The sequence below is a fragment of the Pseudorca crassidens genome, chromosome 4, assembly GCF_039906515.1.
Source record: "Pseudorca crassidens isolate mPseCra1 chromosome 4, mPseCra1.hap1, whole genome shotgun sequence".
Taxonomy (NCBI): Eukaryota; Metazoa; Chordata; class Mammalia; order Artiodactyla; family Delphinidae; genus Pseudorca; species Pseudorca crassidens.
In genome coordinates, this window is record NC_090299.1 from 33,143,451 (window position 1) to 33,161,730 (window position 18,280).

Here is an 18,280-nt window from a genome sequence, read left to right on the forward strand (position 1 = left end):
GATGTGGGTGGGGGGGACACAAATGTTCAATCTGTAGCACCCCTTGAACGTGCTTATGTTAGCAATATTTTAATTATTTTAAAATTATTTTCGAAAGCTTAATTGCATGCTGAGGTTCCATTTCTTAGAATTATTTTAAATGCATCTCACTGAAATATATTTAATTTTTCTAACAAAATGATTTATGAAAATTAACTCTATATACTTGCTGATATTACCCTGTTTTTATTCCTACAAAAATGGCATTTTCAGGTGTTTCAACCTAACATTAATAAAGACGCTCAAAAAATGCAAACTGTATTTCCTTTATTGTTTTGCTGAAAAACAGGCTAAATGATACTTTCAAGGTTATGCCTCTTAAAAAATAGTTGCTCTGAAAGTTTTCTAGACTGAGTAGAAAATGTTTTTTGTAATAAATATTATTGATGGCTAATATTTATTGAGTGTTTATTATATATTAGGCAGTATTCTAAGCTTTACATATTTTAATTAACTTAATGCTTACAACCTTACAATGAGGTAGAAACAGATAAGGAAATTGAGGCACAAAGCAATTAAGTAACTTCTGGCAAGTTTGTTGTTTAAAAACAAGCTAACAAAAAACCTTTTGCTAACGTTTTTATTTGATAAATGGCTTCAATGACATTAACTAAATTATAGAACTCATTTGGGGCTTTTTATATAATCGAGTACTTGATAGATATGGTCAATCCCTGAATGCCTCAAACACCACCCCGCCAATCCAATTACAAATTCTAAAGAATTTCCGCTTGTGGGGTTGACCTAGTTCCAAAATCACTCCAAACTTAGCAATATAGTGGACCCTCATTATCGTCTGTAGCAAGTAACCATAATTAGTATTGCTGTTTTACATCTGCAAATTTGGAGTATGCCTGTCTTCCCAAAGTCTTGCCACTTTACTCAGTTCTTAGGACTTCTTCATCTTTGTATCCTGAAGTGCCCTTTATTTCCTCCCACTGTGTCTGGAAGCCTGTTTGGAGCATCACTTCATATGACTGCGGTCTTGCGTCTGTCCAGTTTTCCCTAGGCTTTCTTTTCATGGGATAATTGACTCAGTAGTCCTAGATACTTCTTGAGCTCCTTCTTTTCATCCCACTATCTAAATGAGGCCCTGTAAACACTAAACTAGGAAAAACCTTATGACATTATCCCTTTGGGGAACACAACTGCTAACTGCCCAGGAACCGTCTTTTTAGTTATAAATGTGAGATAGGAACTAATCTCCTTAGACACTGTTAGACTCTCTTAATGTAGAACCCAGCTCAACATCTAGGTAGTCTCTTTAGGCCCATCCACCATATTGCTGGTTACTCTGTTTCCCCTGCTTTCCCTGCTCCTGGATCTCAGCAGCCCTTTCTTCTAGGGACACACACGTCATGGATGTGTGTAAAATTCATATATTTTAAGTTTGGCTGCCTGGAATGAAAATATCAGTGATTGTCAAAAGGTTAGGGAATTTGATTATTTTTTAACTATTGGCAATGTTCATTGTCCTGAAAAGTTGTATGCATCATAAGGTGTAAATAAATTAGAATAAGTGTCGATGTGAAGGTCTTTTTGTTCCAAAACATCCCAGTCATTTCAGTTGAATTTAGTTTGAAAAGTTTGAAAAGGCTCTACGCAACAGTCTCCTTAGTGAACAACACATATTTCTCGATGATTTAATACCACATGATTTTGGTTTGGACTCCACTTAATTGTCTCCTCAAAGAATTTTGATTTTGGTTCCTTTCCCCTCTTTATTCTGTTCTTACTATACAGATATCTCACAGTTTGTCATTGTTAGTCCCCCACCTCCCCACCTTTCGCTTTTTACTTGGAGTAATGTGTGACATGTGGTCTGTTTTACTAACATTATGTTTTTACATGTTAGGTTAGCTCAGAAGTCAGGCTCTCAGTGTTTCCTATGGATCATTCAAAACTGATTCAAGATGATGTTAGTTTCTTGCTAGCTCAGCAGAATAATGTATTTAAACTCGAGAACAGTGTACATTAGAATTTGTGCACTTGATTTATTAAAGAGAAGTTGAGTAAAATATCTTTAAAAGAAAAAAGCCAATAAAGCATGAAAATACTTAAGTTAACAAACTTAATTTTTTCTTTTGAACTTGAAATCTCAGCAGTTTTAGAAGCAGAATAAGGATTATAAATGGTAATACATTCCATTTTATTTGGTATTGGTTACCCAGAAATCTTTTGTTTATTGCTGGGAAAATCAAGAACAAAATTATTTTAACTAATAGATTTGAAATTTATGTAGAGAATAATAGAATTGTTAAGAACCTGTAAAATAATGTATTCTATATCTCTAGCTGCGTATATATTTCAACCTAAGTGTCTATATCAGTTTAGAGTCCCATCAAAGAAACAAAACCAGTAGGAGATAGATAGCTAGATAGCTACACAGATATAGATTAATTGCTTGGAATTGGTTTATGTGATTTTGGGGTTGGGTAGACTCATCTGAAATCCATAGGGCAGGTCATCAAGGACAAGCTGAAATTTTAGACAACAGCTGAAGTCACAGTCCAAGTGTGGAGTTTCTTCTCCAGAGAAGAGTCTATTCTGCTCTTAAGGCCTTTATAACTGATTGAATCAGGATCACCCAGATTATCTAGGATAATCTTCCTTACTTAAGGTAAACTAATTGTAGATTTCATTTATTAAATGCCTTCACAGTAACACCTAGATTAGTGTTTTAATAACCGGAGACTATAGCCTAGCCATGTTGACTCGTAAAACTGACAATCACAGTAACCTAGTAACAATACTGTTTTTTAAGCACAGAATTTTTCTTTATCAGTTTTACTGTATAAATATTTATTTAGAGATTCTCTTTAAAAGGTAATGAGCTAGTCTCAGTTTTTAATGTGAATAACAAAAGAATGATGCAGTAACTATATTCTAATAACCTTTCATGTTTTAACGCATTTACAGTTTACCTCTTTCTTTAAGTTAAAAAAGTTTCTTTTAATCTTTCAGTCTGTTTTAGTCCCTCTTTTTATTCAACTACTTTATTATCTGTCTTGCTTAATACTGTACTCTCTTCCATTTCTTAGCATTGACTTAAAACATACAGTTCAAACTGTATGTACGCTACAGTTATACTTGGCATTCATCAACTATTTGTTATGGTTCTTGTATGTTCTACTCTTTAAAGTTCATCTTGGTGTCACATTTGTTTTTTATAAATAATGCCACTACATTGCTGACTTATATTTGGCACATTATGATTCTCAAATATTTCTGTCATATTTTATTCTGTGAAATATATTATTTTATAACAAACAGAAGTTATTTTCAAATAGTGGCCCTGAGTTTCAGAATGAAGACTCTCTAACGATATTTTGAAAAAACTGGTTCATATTGGAAACATTGTTTTGGTATACACTCTGTTACCTCTGGGAGAATCTGTGATATTCTGCCAAGGATTATGGTTCTGCTGTCTTACAGTAATACTTTAAAGGTCCATAATATCCTAAAGCTTTGGCAAACTCTGGCTTATGATATTTTAAAGGAGTTTCCTGAAGAAGCCTGATAATTTTTTTTTCCCTAAATCATTTTAAGCCTGACAAATTTTAGGCTAATGCCAAACACTTTGAAAATCCTTCATAGATATGGAGACTTATGAATATATAATTAAAAATTATTCATTAATGGGATATGCACATTTTAACATATTCTGATGGTTTTGTTTTACATTAAAATCAGTACTAATGTGGTGGTATTATGCCTAGTTTACAACATAGGCATATACTTTCCTATGCAGGACACACTTCTGTTTAGACAATGACTGTCATTATGTGAGTCTCATTCATTTCTAATGGCTACATTGAGCCTTTGCTCAAGTTAACTCATTTAACAAGTATTTTTTAATTAGATGCTTATATGTTTGAGGTATAATTCTAGACACTGGGGATGCATTTTAAACAAGACCAGTATCCTTCCTGCTATCATGAAATGCATTATCTAGTAGAGAAGAAAGGCATTAGATAAAAATGTCTACAGATCTTTAGGAGTTGAAATAAGTGCTACAAAAGAAAAGTACATAGTGGAATAGATTATATGATAGGAGGAGTAAATTGATTTGGGGGGACCAGGAAAGTGTTCCTGGAGGAAATCATATTTAACTGAGTAATGAATAATAATAATAGCTAACTCTTAGGGCTTCTTATGTGCCAGGTTCTTATTATGTATTAACTCATTTCAACCTCACAACAGTTCTATGAGGTAGGTACTGTTGTTTTACGGAAGAGGAAACCTTGGCATAGAGAGGTTAGCAAACTCCCCCAAGGTCACATAACTAATGAGTATTAAACCTAAAATTTGAGCCCAGACAGAATAGTCTGTGCTCTTAACCACTATGTTTCATGATAGGAGTTAACTGGGAGGAGGAACAAGGAAGATCATTTTAGACAATGGGAATCCATGTGCTAGTATTTTAAGGTAGGAAAGGGAAAGGAAGACCAGTGTAACTGTAAGTTGGTGAGTGACAGACAAAATAACAAAAAATAAAGCTAGACAGGGAGTTACGTATTCAGATTTATTAATTATTATATTATCGCTTAGGTTTTAGTATGAAAATATGTCGGAGGGGGAATAAGAATTAATATGAGAAGATTAGTTAAGAGATTGTTGTAGTAATCTAACGAGGGATGATGTTGGATTGGACCCAGATTGTGGCAGATGGAGCAAACTTTACAGATTCTGGAAACATATGGGAAATAGAAATAGCAGGGCTTTTTCTTTGGATTTGAGAAAGGGAGATTACTCCTAAATTTGTAGCTGGAGCAGCTGGCAGGATAGTGGTACCATTTACTGAAACAGTACTAAAGGGAAAGGCTTAAGGAGCAAAATATAAATTCAGTTTGAGTCCTGTTGTGTTTGAGGTAACTTTTATATTAAAGTGAGAAACTGGCTATAAAAGCCTGGAGTTCAGAAGAGAGTTCTGGGCTTGAGATAAAATTTAAGAGTCTTTCAACCTTGGAAGTAAATAAGGAGAAAACACAGTCTGAAGACCCAGAATCAAAGGTGGAGGTACTAGAAGCATTTAAATTTGGGTAGAAGAGGTACCAGTCTACAGAGGAGACTGAGGAGAGGTAGCCAGATAGGTGTAAGGAAAATTGACAAAATGTGGTAAGAGGGAAAACAAAGGAATGCTGCTTCCCATTTTGGTTTTCTGACAATATTATTTACTTTTTCCTTCTAGAACTTCACAGTTGTGCTAAATTGCTTGGCATTCAACTTTGCATGCTCTTTTCTTTATTGAATTGAAGAACTAGAACTTTTATCTCAACTTGCTTTCCTATTTTTTTCCTTTGTTTCTCCTCATTAAATGTTCTTTCAAATTTAATTTTCTTTAAGTTTAGATCACTTGGAGTTTTTTTCTGAAAGTGATAGTTTTCATTTATAGTTTTAAAATTTTGTGTTTCAGATCATTCTGTATAATGCCACCACCTCAGTTTGAGCTTCCAAGATGTGACCCATACAATATCCTGCCCCCACACCTCACATGATTGCCTGTGTACCATTGTCCTTCATCTCTCCTCCCAGCAGGCAAGACCATACCTTGAATCAGTCCTTCCCATCTTCTGCTCTCAGTTTTCTACCTTTGCCGTTTTTCATTTTCAAATGAAAGACATTCTTTCATCTAAAAAGGAAAAGAGTTTGTTGATCTGCTGCTGTGTCAGACAACGTGTTAGTCACTAGGTACCTGATGATTACATTAAAAATGTATAGACCTTCAAAACTGTGCTGTCTTATTCCTAAACAGTTGATCTGTTGGAAAATAAAAATTACATCATGATATAGATTGTGCCCACCAAAATTTTATATTATTACTAATCTCAGCAAGCCCCATGATGTTACAAGTAACCCCAAGTTGATTTTCTGTTCTTTCTCCATAGTCATGATTCAAAACATTTCTACTTTTCTCAAATTTCTGAACTCAGTTTCAAAAACCTTATATTTGAACCAGACCATCAAGACAGTTTGTCCCTAGCTCCCAATTTCCCCTTCACTTCAAAATTTCTTTATATCTTCATCCAAGCTTTTTCTTCTCCTAGTCTGTGTCAGAAGAAGGATTACTTCTTTTTGCCAAAGGTAAACTTTTCCAGCTGTTTTTCCTGATGCATATGGGAGAAATTCTAGAGAAAAACACAAGATGAAAAATTGTTATTTAATGTGTTGTTTTATTACACATTTATCCTGTTATTCTACATATTTGATTTTTATGTAGTTAATGTAGACTTTGAAAAGCTCTTTTAAAATATCATTTGTACTGTATGTTAATAACTTTAGTGGGGTATATTATTTTGTTATTAAAACATTGTGTTAATCAAATATAAAATGGAGTTGGTGTTTTTTTTAACTCAGAGAGACTGGTGGTGGTGGCTGAACACTGTGAACAGAGTCTAGAAGACTTGCTTCGAGAAGGGAAACCTGTGAGGTACTGTATAATATCAGGACAATTACATGAAAAGCAGAAATTGGCAAACAAAAGGCATTTTAACTAAAAACTACAGGATTTTAGTTTCTTCTGTTACTTGTTTAATGATAAAATCCAGGTGTAAATTTTCACTTTAGGAAATTTAATTCACAGGCCTCATAGAAATTCAACATTGACATTATCCAGTGTTCAGCTTTTGTGAGGTAAGCATTCTGCAAAGTACTTGACAAAAAACTAGTAAAGAGGATATACAGGAAAATTTGAAATCTTTTTAGTACAAAGCATTTCTCTAGCTGAGTTTTAAGAATATTTCCTGAGAGAAGTACATGGTAACTTCTCACAGGGCACTGGTATTCTTAGGGACATAGGACATAGTGAACTGTGTAGAAGGCTAGATTGAAGAATAGAGAGAAATAATAATCATGGCTTGGGTGGAACATAATCATACAGTTTAAATTCAGTTATTTCAGGGGCTTCCCTGGTGGTGCAGTGGTTGAGAGTCCGCCTGCCGATGCAAAAAAAAAAAAAAAAAAAAAGTATAAATTCAGTTATTTCAATGACACATGAAATTTACTTTCTAAGGCATTTTTGGCAAGAAAAGTGGTCTAAACTCTCTTACAAATATACTATTTTTTTTTTTTTTTTTTTTTTTTTTGCGGTACGCGGGCCTCTCACTGTTGTGACCTCTCCTGTTGCGGAGCAGGCTCCGGACGCGCAGGCTCAGTGGCCATGGCTCACGGGCCCAGCCGCTCCACGGCATGTGGGATCTTCCCGGACCGGGGCACGAACCTGTGTCACCTGCATTGGCAGGCGGACTCTCAACCACTGCGCCACCAGGGAAGCCCCAAATACACTATTAAATGAGCTTCTTCACAGATTTTCTGAAATTATCTTAAAATTATGAAAAATGTTTCTTTAATGAATTAAGTTGTACTAAACCAATGAAAAATATTTGCCATGAGCCTTTATAGGATTGTAATTATCCATCCTACATTAAAGAAATATTCTTATTCTTAGTCAATACTCGTTAATCATTGCTATATTATAGATGAAGATAAATCTTTTGCAAGGGGGGAAAAATGTGTATCTTATTAAATGGTAGTAATTTAATAGCAGCAAAACAAATAAATTGAATAAAAGTACTTTCCTTGCTACTTTAAATGGTTTGGTTTTAAGTGGTCGCTGGAATGAAAGATGCAGATATCAAGTATCCAGTTGCGTCACTTGCTTTTTTAGAAAAGTCTAATCTGACCATGGTGATAAAAGTGACTTTTCTATATATTTAACCTAACTTAGTAAATATGTTTTTATAGGCATAATTTTTGCATGTCACAAATCTTTAATTGTATTTTTTTAAGAACATATTACTCTTTGCCCACCAGTTTAAATTTACACTTTAATTTATAGGCCACCAATGCAAAAAAACAAAAAAAGTTCTCTGTGAAAGCTAGTTGACATTAAAATTGAAAACCAATTGTAGTCATGTCTTTAGGAATTTTAACTGAGTTTGGGTTAAATTTGTATAAAGATTTACAATGCAATATGTATGATGAAAAAGCCACTAACTAGCTAGGCAGCCTTGGACCGGTCTCTTAATCATTTTTCATATCTGTAGAACAAGGAGTTTTACTTGAACTAGGGATCATTCTAGAGGAAGTTATTGTCAGCTTTATATTTTATTTAATATGAATTACATGTGATAATATATTAATCAATTGCCTTTATAAGCATATGTTTTCTAATACTAATATGTTATACTAGTATATTAACCTGCTATTCCCCATTACTTAAATGGTAGATTTTTTTGACAGAAGAACCCATGACAAGTCTAAGTGTAAAATTCAGTGCTATAATATAAAAGGCAAGTTGTTTTAGAAACATCTATTTTATGATCCAGCAATCCTCCTCCTAGGTAGAGGATCTCCTTAAATTTGTGCCCAAGAGGTACATCATTTGCCTCCCTGTAGTCCCAGCCCTGCTTTGGCATTTAATCAAGAGAAAGAAAAAATGCATGCCCACCAAAATATTTGCACAAGAATGTTCCCAGAAACATTATTCATAGTAGCCCCAAACTGGGAAGAACTCAAGTGTCCATCAATGGGAGAATGGGTAAGCAGATTGTGGTATATTAATCAACAATAAAATGGAATAAACTACTGATACAACAACATGATGAACCTTAGAAATATTATGCTGAGCAAAAGAAGCCAGACACAAAAATCATATTCTTCCATTTATATGAAGTTCTAGAGCAATCAAAACTCATCTACTGTGATAGATATAAAAATAGTGCTTGACTCTGGTTGGGAAGAGGGCAGTACAAGTACTGATTCAAAATAGCCTTGACTGAACTATCTGTGGAATGGAAATTTTTACATCTTGATTAGGGTATTACTTATGGTGCATGTTCTTGCAAAACTTGTCAAAATTCACTGACATGTACACTTAAGAGTGTGCATTTTGCCTATGTAAGTTATACTTCAAAAAATTTTTAAAAGCCTGTTGAGTTATTTACTTGGCTTGAGTTGTGAGTCTCTCATATAGCAACAATGTTATGTTGTTAATGAAGATGCTTCATCCAGTGGCATACTTGTTTGTATTTCTTTGTTTCTATAAGAAGAAATAGTATGAATTAGTTATTGCTGCTTAACAAATTACCTCAACACTTAGCAGCTTAAAACAATAATAAACATTTATCAATTTATACAATTTCCCTGGGTCAGGAATTCAAGAACATTTAGCTGGGTGGTTTTAGCTCAGGATCTCATGACATTGCAGTATATCAGCTGGGGCTGTAGTCTTCTGAAAGCTTGACTGGGGATTCAGTCAACTGTTTCTAAGTTAGCTCACTCATTTGGTGCCAGTTGTTGACAGGGGGTTTATTTCCTCCCTATGTTGAGGGGTTTTCCATAGACCTCTTGGCTATTCTCACAATATGGTGGTTGGCTTCTCAGAGTGAGTGAGTGAGCAATCTAAGAGATGAGAGAAAGCAAGGTGGAAGCAGCAATGCCTTTTATGACCTCTCCTGAGGAGCCACACATTGCTATAGCTCATTGGATACAGAGGTCAGCCATTAATTCTATTCAGTGTGGGAGAGGACGACACAAGAATGTGAATCCCAGGAGTCAGGGGGCATTGGAGCATCTTAGAGTCTGGCTGTCACAGAAGTCTTGGAGATCATACAAGTACTAAAAAAAAAAAAAAAAAGGGAAAAGGTAGGAATGAAATACTAAATCAACATTAACACCAACTGGAAAATAAAGTTCCTAAAATTATTCAATACTCATTAGGGGACTTGGGACAGAAAAAAGGAAGAAGTTTACCCTATGAAGAGGACAGATTATTAAGGGAATATCCAGAAGTATCAGAGGACATAGCTATGCTATGATTGGAATTGCTCTACATCATGTAAATTGATGTTACCCATGGTCTTGTGCTCCCAGCCATTCCAGAGGACTCTATAAGCCACAAGTAGAGTAGTTCTTGTCATCAGGGTGGTAGTAACTGTAGGACGTTCCTTCTGATCTCCACATTTCCCTCTTTGCCCATATCTGTCCTTCCTTTACTTACTGAAGAGAACTAAAGGAGAGAGAAGCTGGTGACTCAGAAGACAAATTTCCATTTTCATCATTTTACCTCACTCTACCCTTTTACTTTATTTACTTTTGATTATACTATATAAGGATATAATTGCCATTGCTTTGTCAATAAGATTAAATCCATTAGCTCATGAAAAGTTTTACTTTTCTGTGCTTGTCATCATTTATCGTTGTTTTAGAGATAATAAATCTCATAGCAATGGTTACCAGTAGCCTCAACAGTGTAAAGGTATAAAGAAGCCACCTTTCTTCAATACCCTTATATATGTCTTCATTAGGATAAAATGTTATAGATGGAAGCATATTCTTTGAGTAGGTAGCAGAACATCAATAGGATTAAATGCAGATTTCATACTGTCTTTCATGACATTTACATGGTCTTTTTCATTTATTTAAAATAGAACGTATGGTAGTCTTATGGGTCTTTGTAATTTCTTCAGGTGAGATATTTTTAAACGTTTTTGTAAAGTATTGTTTTTAATCATTCTGGTAATAGATTAAAATTCAATATTTTCCTTGTTCATTTCGGGATATAACATTCAGCACTTACTGCCTTTGAGTAGAAATGATTCTGTCAGGTTCAGTTCCAAGTTGTTATCTGATCCATCCATCTAAATTAGCTTTGTTGAAAACTATTTGACTTTCCACATATTTGGATTACATTAGTCTCCAATAACAGAGCAGGTTTCATGTGCAGAGCTGATGTGCTGCAGTTTTAATTAATTCTATAACCTATTTATGGAAAGTGAGAAGATGTTCTTACGGTTTATAAATCAGTTCTTTCCCCTACTGCCAAAAGTAAGCACCCTGCACCTGTAAGAAAGGCTGATGCAAAGTAAACAGGAAATCTATTTAGATGGGATTGCTATTTGAGATCCATGATTTTTACTTGTACATCTGTCTCTAACTGTTGCAAAACTGTAAGCTGCCAGTTGTCTGGTAGTTATTTGCAGTTCTTTGTCCAAACTTAAGCATCATTTAAGGCATATATCTTACTGGATTTATATTTTGAAGAAAATTTTGCGTTTTCTGTAAAATTGGTGGGATGGGGGATAGAGGAATGAAAACTAGAAACTTAGAGAAGAGTCTTGTATCAATTTACTCACTAACTTTTTTCATGATAAATTTAATATCACTTAACTAAGCAATATTGTACTAAAACATTATGGTAGTAATTCGTATTACAAATGTATTGTAACTTAAGACTATCTTGAGGTTTCAGATCTCACTAGAAAATTAAGTGTTCTTTCTTGTTATAATTTTAATAGCCATAAAACCCTTTTGAGAATTCATGTTATCCAAACCAAAAATAATAATTTTGTGCTATGACCTGAAGCTTATAATTGAGTGAGTCTTTTATGAAATAATGTTATTTGTGAGGGTAGTTTGCTAACCTGGTTTGAAAGAGAAAACTCATTTTCTTTAGAGTCTATTCAAGCTTGAATATGAGGAATTAATTTTGGAGAAAGCTTCTCTCTTTTCAGTGGTTTTTGTATGTTACTTGTGCCAGAGTTCTCTCTTGCCAGTATACTCTCCAGTTTCAGTTAAATGATCAAAATTATTTGCTGGAAACATAGAAGCATGGAATTCAATTAAACTCCTATAACCAGTACATTTCAAGAAAAAAAGTACAGCGTTTGAAAGATTTGTTTGAAATCATCTCATATTTGGTGCCTGTGAATCTATTTAATTGCTACCCTAAAGCCAGATTCAAGGTACTGAAAAGTGGAGAAATTTAAATTTCATCTCATTTATAAAATATTTTCCAGAAAATGTTAAAAAAGAGGTATACCTTTTGTCACTCCTATTAAAACAAGCATGAGGGAAATGGTTTGTCTTTTAAGTCTAGGTGCTATTTGGAAAGCATTTCCTGTTTGTGTTATTCAGAGCATGTACTTTTTCTTAATCTATAAAAGTGCCAGCAAGTATAGTTCACGACAGATATTCAGCAGAGTTTTGGCACTTGCAGTAAAGCTCCTGCATTGTCCTTACATTTGCAAGTGAAGGCAGGGTGAGTAGTGCAGGCAAGTTTCTTTAATAAAATGTAGTTTGTCATATGTTTTTAGGGTTATGATTTTGAAAATTTACCAGAGAACCATCAACATTGCAGAAGTTATACATGAGACTTTGATGGGAAGCAGGCTATGTCTGCAGCTGTTCACTAGCTTGATGGAAAACATGATATGACTTACTCGGATGAGTAAGTTTTATTTGCCCCTATTAAACGATTGCCTACTCACTGAATTAGATATGCCAAAGAATTTTGAACACATTCTAGAATATGCTCCACAGATGGCTAATGAGCCACAGGTCATAGTCATGAGAAATAGGTAGTAGATACTCTTATTTTAGAATATAACCTGGTGGTAGTAGTTAAGGCTCTCATACATTTTTTGCCTTCAAGGGCCCTAGTTTCAAAATGCATTTGAAATTACCACAGTATAGTCAAGTAACTTAAAGATTTATATAACTGATGTATATTTTTCTTCCAATTTTACTTGTCTTGTTTAAAGACAGAAAATAATACCAAAAAAAGATGGTCTTCACCAGGCATGGAATCTTGCAGCCATCTTTTGCTTTCTCCCTCTCTTGTATCGTTTATTCTATTTGCCAGTCAAGTATTGTTAATACCACCGCTGTGATATTTCTCTTGTCTCTGCTGTCCTCTACATTGTTTAATTCAGGCTTCATTAACAAAGAGCTTGACTGTTGCATTGCAGCATTCTCCTGACTGGTCTTCCTGCTTTTCGTCTTTCCATACTCCAGTTACTCCTACTTTCTGCTGCTATATTAATATTGTTATAGATGAGTCCATTCCCTGCTCAAAAACATTTTGTGGTTCTCCATTTGTGTGTGTGTGTGTGTGTGTGTGTGTGTGTGTGTGAAGAAAATGCATTTTATAGGCATAGGACCTGACTTTAAACTCTCTAAATTACTTCCAGAGTATCTAAATTGTTCAAGTATTTTCATTGTTGCCAATACATGGTTGAAGAAATTGAGTGCCAGAGAATTGAAATATACCCTGTTGAAGACCAAGCTGTCTTTTTGCCCAATGTAGATAGCACAGTGTACATAACACTTCTTCAAGTAATTCACTTACCTCTGTCTGCCTCTATACCATACCACTGAACCAAAGCACAAATTGTATTTTTCTCCTCCAAATTCCTTTATTACATTGTATCTCTCTAGTTGTAAGGTACCTTTCCCCTCCTAAATTATAATTATTTTCCTTGCAATTATTTAATTAAGGAAGGTATGGTTTACTTTCCCTTAATTAACCATACATTTTTAACATGCATACAGCATTTTTTAATTTTTCTGTCTCCCAAAATTGTTAGCATGAGAGTTTGTATATAGTTAATGTGTTATAAATTAACTGTTAAATGAACTAATTATGTTTTTAGTTTAGTCATGCAGTTTGAATTCTATTTCCCTATTATCTTCATTTTAATCATGTGTCATAATTATATTTCCCAAACAAATGAGTTTTGGTGAAAGTATATTGCAAATGTATCTTGGTAATTTGTTTATTATTTTCTTGGAAATATATTTATTTCTGAGATTTATTATTTTCTTTAAAAATGGAGTGATGCGAGGAAACAAATTGTCGATTTCCTTTCTCATGACTCTGGGGAAGAATCCACTTCTAAGCTCATTCAGGTTGTTGGCAGAATCCAGTTCCTTGCAACTGTATGAATGAGGTCCCTGTTTCCTTGATTACTATTGATGAGGGGCTGCTCTCAGCTCCTGGAAGCCATCTGCATTCCTTATCATGTGGCTTTCTCCATCTCCAAAGCCAGCAATGGATGATATCCCTTGTATCACATCTTGCTCATGCCTGGAATCTCTCTTATTTCCTGTCTCTAATCTCTAGATCCAGATTTCAAGGACTCATGTGATAAGGTCAGCTGCACCATAGAATATAATGTGATCATGAGGGTAAAATCCATCATATTCATAGGCTTGGGGATTATGCCAGGTGTACATCAGGGTACAGGGATTTGGGGAACCATCTTAGAATTCTGCCTACCTCAATTTGGTTAGTAAAGATTTGGGAAAATTTTTTAGTCTTATGGCAAGTGTCACATTTGGTGTTCTCTTTCGTATTAGTAAATCATTTTGGCTGAGATGGTGGGAACTGTGATGTGTCAGGGGTCACCAAGACCACTCCCAGCTTCAGTGATTCAATAGAAGCACTCACAGGACTCAGATGTTATTATACTCATGGTTACATTATACTCATTGCAGCAAAAGGATGCAAAGCAAAATCCAACAAAGAGAAAACAATGGGGCAAAATATGGCGGAAACCAGGCACAGGCTTTCCAGAGTTCTCTCCCAGGAGAGTTGTAGAAGATGTCCTTAATTTCTGCAGCACAAAAATTGTGACAACATGCACAAAGTATTGCCTATTAGAGAAGGCTGGCCTGAGCCTAGGAGTGAGAATTTGTATTGGGGGTTGGTCACAAAGGTACATTAATGCCTGTGTGACTGATTGCAGTTAATGATGCTCCAGACCACCCCCCCCACACACACAGAAGGAAGCAGGTGTTCAACATAAATCACATTGTTTGCACAAACTATCTGGACAAGCTAGAGTGATTCAAGCCTTCAAATGGGCAAAACACTTTTATCAGTTAGAGCATTCCAAGAGCATAATTCCCCAAAGCCCCCTAAGGGCCAGACAGGAAAGTAGGCGCTTTGGGGAGAATGCAAGATTTGAAACTGATGAGAGATTCCTTTTTGAGGAGGTATCAAGGTAGATTTTATAGCTGCGCCAATAATTTATGAAATATGTGTGACTTTATATAGACTAATGGTTGCTGGTCTTGTTCAGTTAAGGTTTGTGTAAAGCCTTTTTTTTCATTCATCAGCAAAGTACTAGCTCTCCATTGTTGCTGTAACATATTGCCACAAGTTTAGCAGGTTAAAGCAACACAAATTTATTATCTCATAGTTCTATAAATCAAAAGCCTATTGGGCTTGGGTGGTTTCTATGCTTCAGGTCTAACAAAGCCAAAATCAAGGTGCTGGCGGGGCTACATTTCCCCTGGAGGCCCCAGGGGAGAATCCATCTCTAGGCTTATTCCTGGTGTTAGTAGAATTTAATTCCACGCAGTTGTAGGACTGAGATCCCTGTTTCCTTGCTGGCTGATGGCCAGGAGTTGTTCTTAGCTTCTAGAAGCCACCAGCATTCCCTGGCTCATGGCCCCATTTCTTCATCTTCAAAGCTAGTAGCAGCAGGCCTAGTCCTTCTGATACTTTGAATCTCTGGCTCTTCTGCTTTGCTCTTCTACTTTAGGGGTTCACATGACTACGGTGGCCCTCCTGGATAATTTGGGGTACTCTCCCTACTTTAAGATTAGCTGATTAGCAACCTAATTCCATCTGCAAAGTCCCTGTACAGTAGTACCTAGACTAGTGATTGAATTAAAACCTAGGTGACAGGAATCTTGGGAGAATTCTGCCTACCACATTCTTTATACATATATACATGGCCAGAAACCATGTAAATATGTTGGTATAGAATGCTGACCTGTTATTTTCCATTAGAGACACTTTTTTTTAAGCCAAATACATCCTCAGTTGAAATTTTTAGTGAAGTAATAGATGCATGTTATTTTGATAGAAAGAGAGTGTGAGTGAGTGCACAAGAGTAAGGACTAGAGTGAGGAAGGAGACTAAATTTGGGATGGGGAATATTTGTAATAGAGATTATAAACTCATTTGAGTCCAGGCAAATAATTTGAGTGAAGTGTACTGAACTGAAACTGGGTTAAACTGGAAAGCAGGTAACACGTCAAAAAGATGCAGCTAATATTCAGCTCCAGCTCCTGTGTTGCCTTGTAAGAATGTGTCCCGGTGTTACTGTCTCTTTCAGATTTTCAAAAGAACTCAGAATCTGGATTCTTACGTGAAATCTCTGAATTTCTAAACATTTTCAAGTAGTTAAAAAGTTTTAAAAGACCATGATCCAAACAAAACAAAATAATGGGCCGAATTTGGCCAATGGGCAGCCAATTGGCAATATCTGGTCTAAGAAGTTAAGTTGTTGCTAGAGGAAGATACTCTATGCTTTGTCTGATTTAAACAGATGGGGTCATTGTGAGAAGAAGTGAAAAGTACTGGGTTTTTTAACTTCTAAGAATCATTCACTTATTTAACACATTGGAGAGAAAAGGTGAAATAACTGCATTTTCTAATTTTACTAGTGAGGTGGGAATTAAAAAATTGTTTTTGTTTTAACAGCAGAATGATCTGAGAATGATAGGGCCCATCTGTGTTGGAAATTATTTTCACCTATGATAACTTTCTACTTTAAGAAAAGCATGTGTGTAGCCTCAGTAGTCAACTATCACAGCATTTTTTTCATTTACTCATTGTTTTGCCTCCTATTAATTCCTTCAGTGAGTGAGGACACTTTAGTAAACTAACTAAGGAGGTTTGTGTTAGGAGTTGCACTGACTTTAAGGGAACACCTTGTATTTTATTCTGTGGTATTGTCTATACCCATGAAAGGCAAAAGAAGGAGGAAATAGTAATGAAAATTGAAATTGACCAGTACAGTTTCCTATTGGGAAATGTTTGAAAAGCAGAAACTTCTGAGTTGATAAATTATAAGGTGTCAACATGTAAAAGAACACAAATAAGTTCTTGAAATCAGTCTGTAAGAGGCTCAGAGGGTTTTTTTATTGTTTTATTTTTGTCTTCTTTTTAGCTATACTTTTTTTAAGTGCTTGTGGTAGCGATTACAATGTACATCCTTAATTTATCACAGTCTTCCATGATTAATATTATGCCAATTCATATATAATGTAGGAATCTTATAACAATATACTTCTGTCAGTATTTACTGTCCTCCCATCCTTTGGGTATTGTTGTCATACATTTTACAATTTATATTTACTTTATATATATTATAAATCTGACCATACATTATTTTTTTGCTTTAAACAATTTCTTTAAAGACCTTGAGAAATTAGGAAAAACAATTCTTTTGCATTTAACTACATATTTACCATTTCCTGAGCTCTTTATTCCTTTGTTTTGATCCAGGTTTCCATCTGGCCTCATTTTCCTTCAGCCTGAAAAACTTCCTTTAAAATTTCTTTTAGTGCAAGTCTGTTGTTGACAAATTCTTACAGATTTTGGTGATCTGAAAATGTCTTTATATTACCTAACTTATTTTTTTCTTGACAGTATTTAATTATAAAAATGTCAAACATAGCAAAGTTGAAGGAATTATACAATATACCTTTATCCTACAGTTAACATTTTTGCCAACTTTTGCTTTATCATATATCTGTCCCTCCCACTACCTGCTCATTAACTCATTCTATTATTTTGATGCATTTCAAAGTCAGTTGCACATTGAGTACACTGTATCCCTAAATCTTTCAGCATGTATATCATTAAGTGTAATTTAATATGCATGCTTGTGATTTCTTTTTAGGTAAAATTTATATTCAGTGAAGTACAGAAGCCTGTGTATCATTTGATGGGTTTTGAAAAATGTATATACATCTCTGTAGCCCAAATACACATTAAGATTAGGTCTCTACCATCATCCTAGAAATTTTCCTAATGCCTTTTCCCAGTAAATCTTTGCCATTCACCCCACCCACAACTCCTAGAGGCAACCACTTTTCTGATTTTTTCACCTAAGATTAGTTTTGCTAATTCTAGTACTTTATATAATTAGAATTATACAGTATATACCCTTTTCTGTAAGGATTCTTTCACTCACCCTCATGTTTCTGAGAGTCATCTATGTGGTTTCGTATATTATAACTCATTCCTCTTTGTTGTTGAGGTGTATTACATTTTTTGAATATGCCATGGTTTATTTAGCAGTTATCTGTTTATGAACTCCTGGGATATTTCCAGGTTTTTGACTATCATAACAAGTTGCTGTGAGTGCTCTCATAAGTCTTTATCTACTTATTTATTTATTTTTGGCTGCATTGGGTCTTCGTTGCTGTGTGCAGGCTCTCTCTAGTTGCGGAGAGCAGGGGCTACTCTTCGTTGCAGTGCGTATGCTTCTCATTGCGGTGGTTTCTCTTGTTGCGGAGCACAGGCTCTAGGCACACGGGCTTCAGTAGTTATGGTACGCAGGCTCAGTAGTTGTGGCTCGCATGCTCCAGAGCACAGGCTCAGTAGTTGTGGTGCACAGGCTTAGTTGCTCCACAGCATGTGGGATCTTCCTGGACCAGG

The 18,280-nt window shown here is 35.1% G+C and overlaps 1 protein-coding gene across 4 annotated transcripts in view; it reads left to right on the top strand.

Annotated features, from left to right (window-relative positions):
• The window catches only part of TBCK (TBC1 domain containing kinase), a 231,272-nt gene that overhangs the window by 8,562 nt on the left and 204,430 nt on the right, over nucleotides 1-18,280 (top strand). For all 4 annotated transcript variants that reach the window (XM_067735397.1, XM_067735395.1, XM_067735394.1 and 1 more), the window contains exon 3: nucleotides 6,397-6,469. In XM_067735397.1, the coding sequence (XP_067591498.1) occupies nucleotides 6,397-6,469 (73 nt within the window). The remainder of the gene's footprint in view (nucleotides 1-6,396; nucleotides 6,470-18,280) is intronic.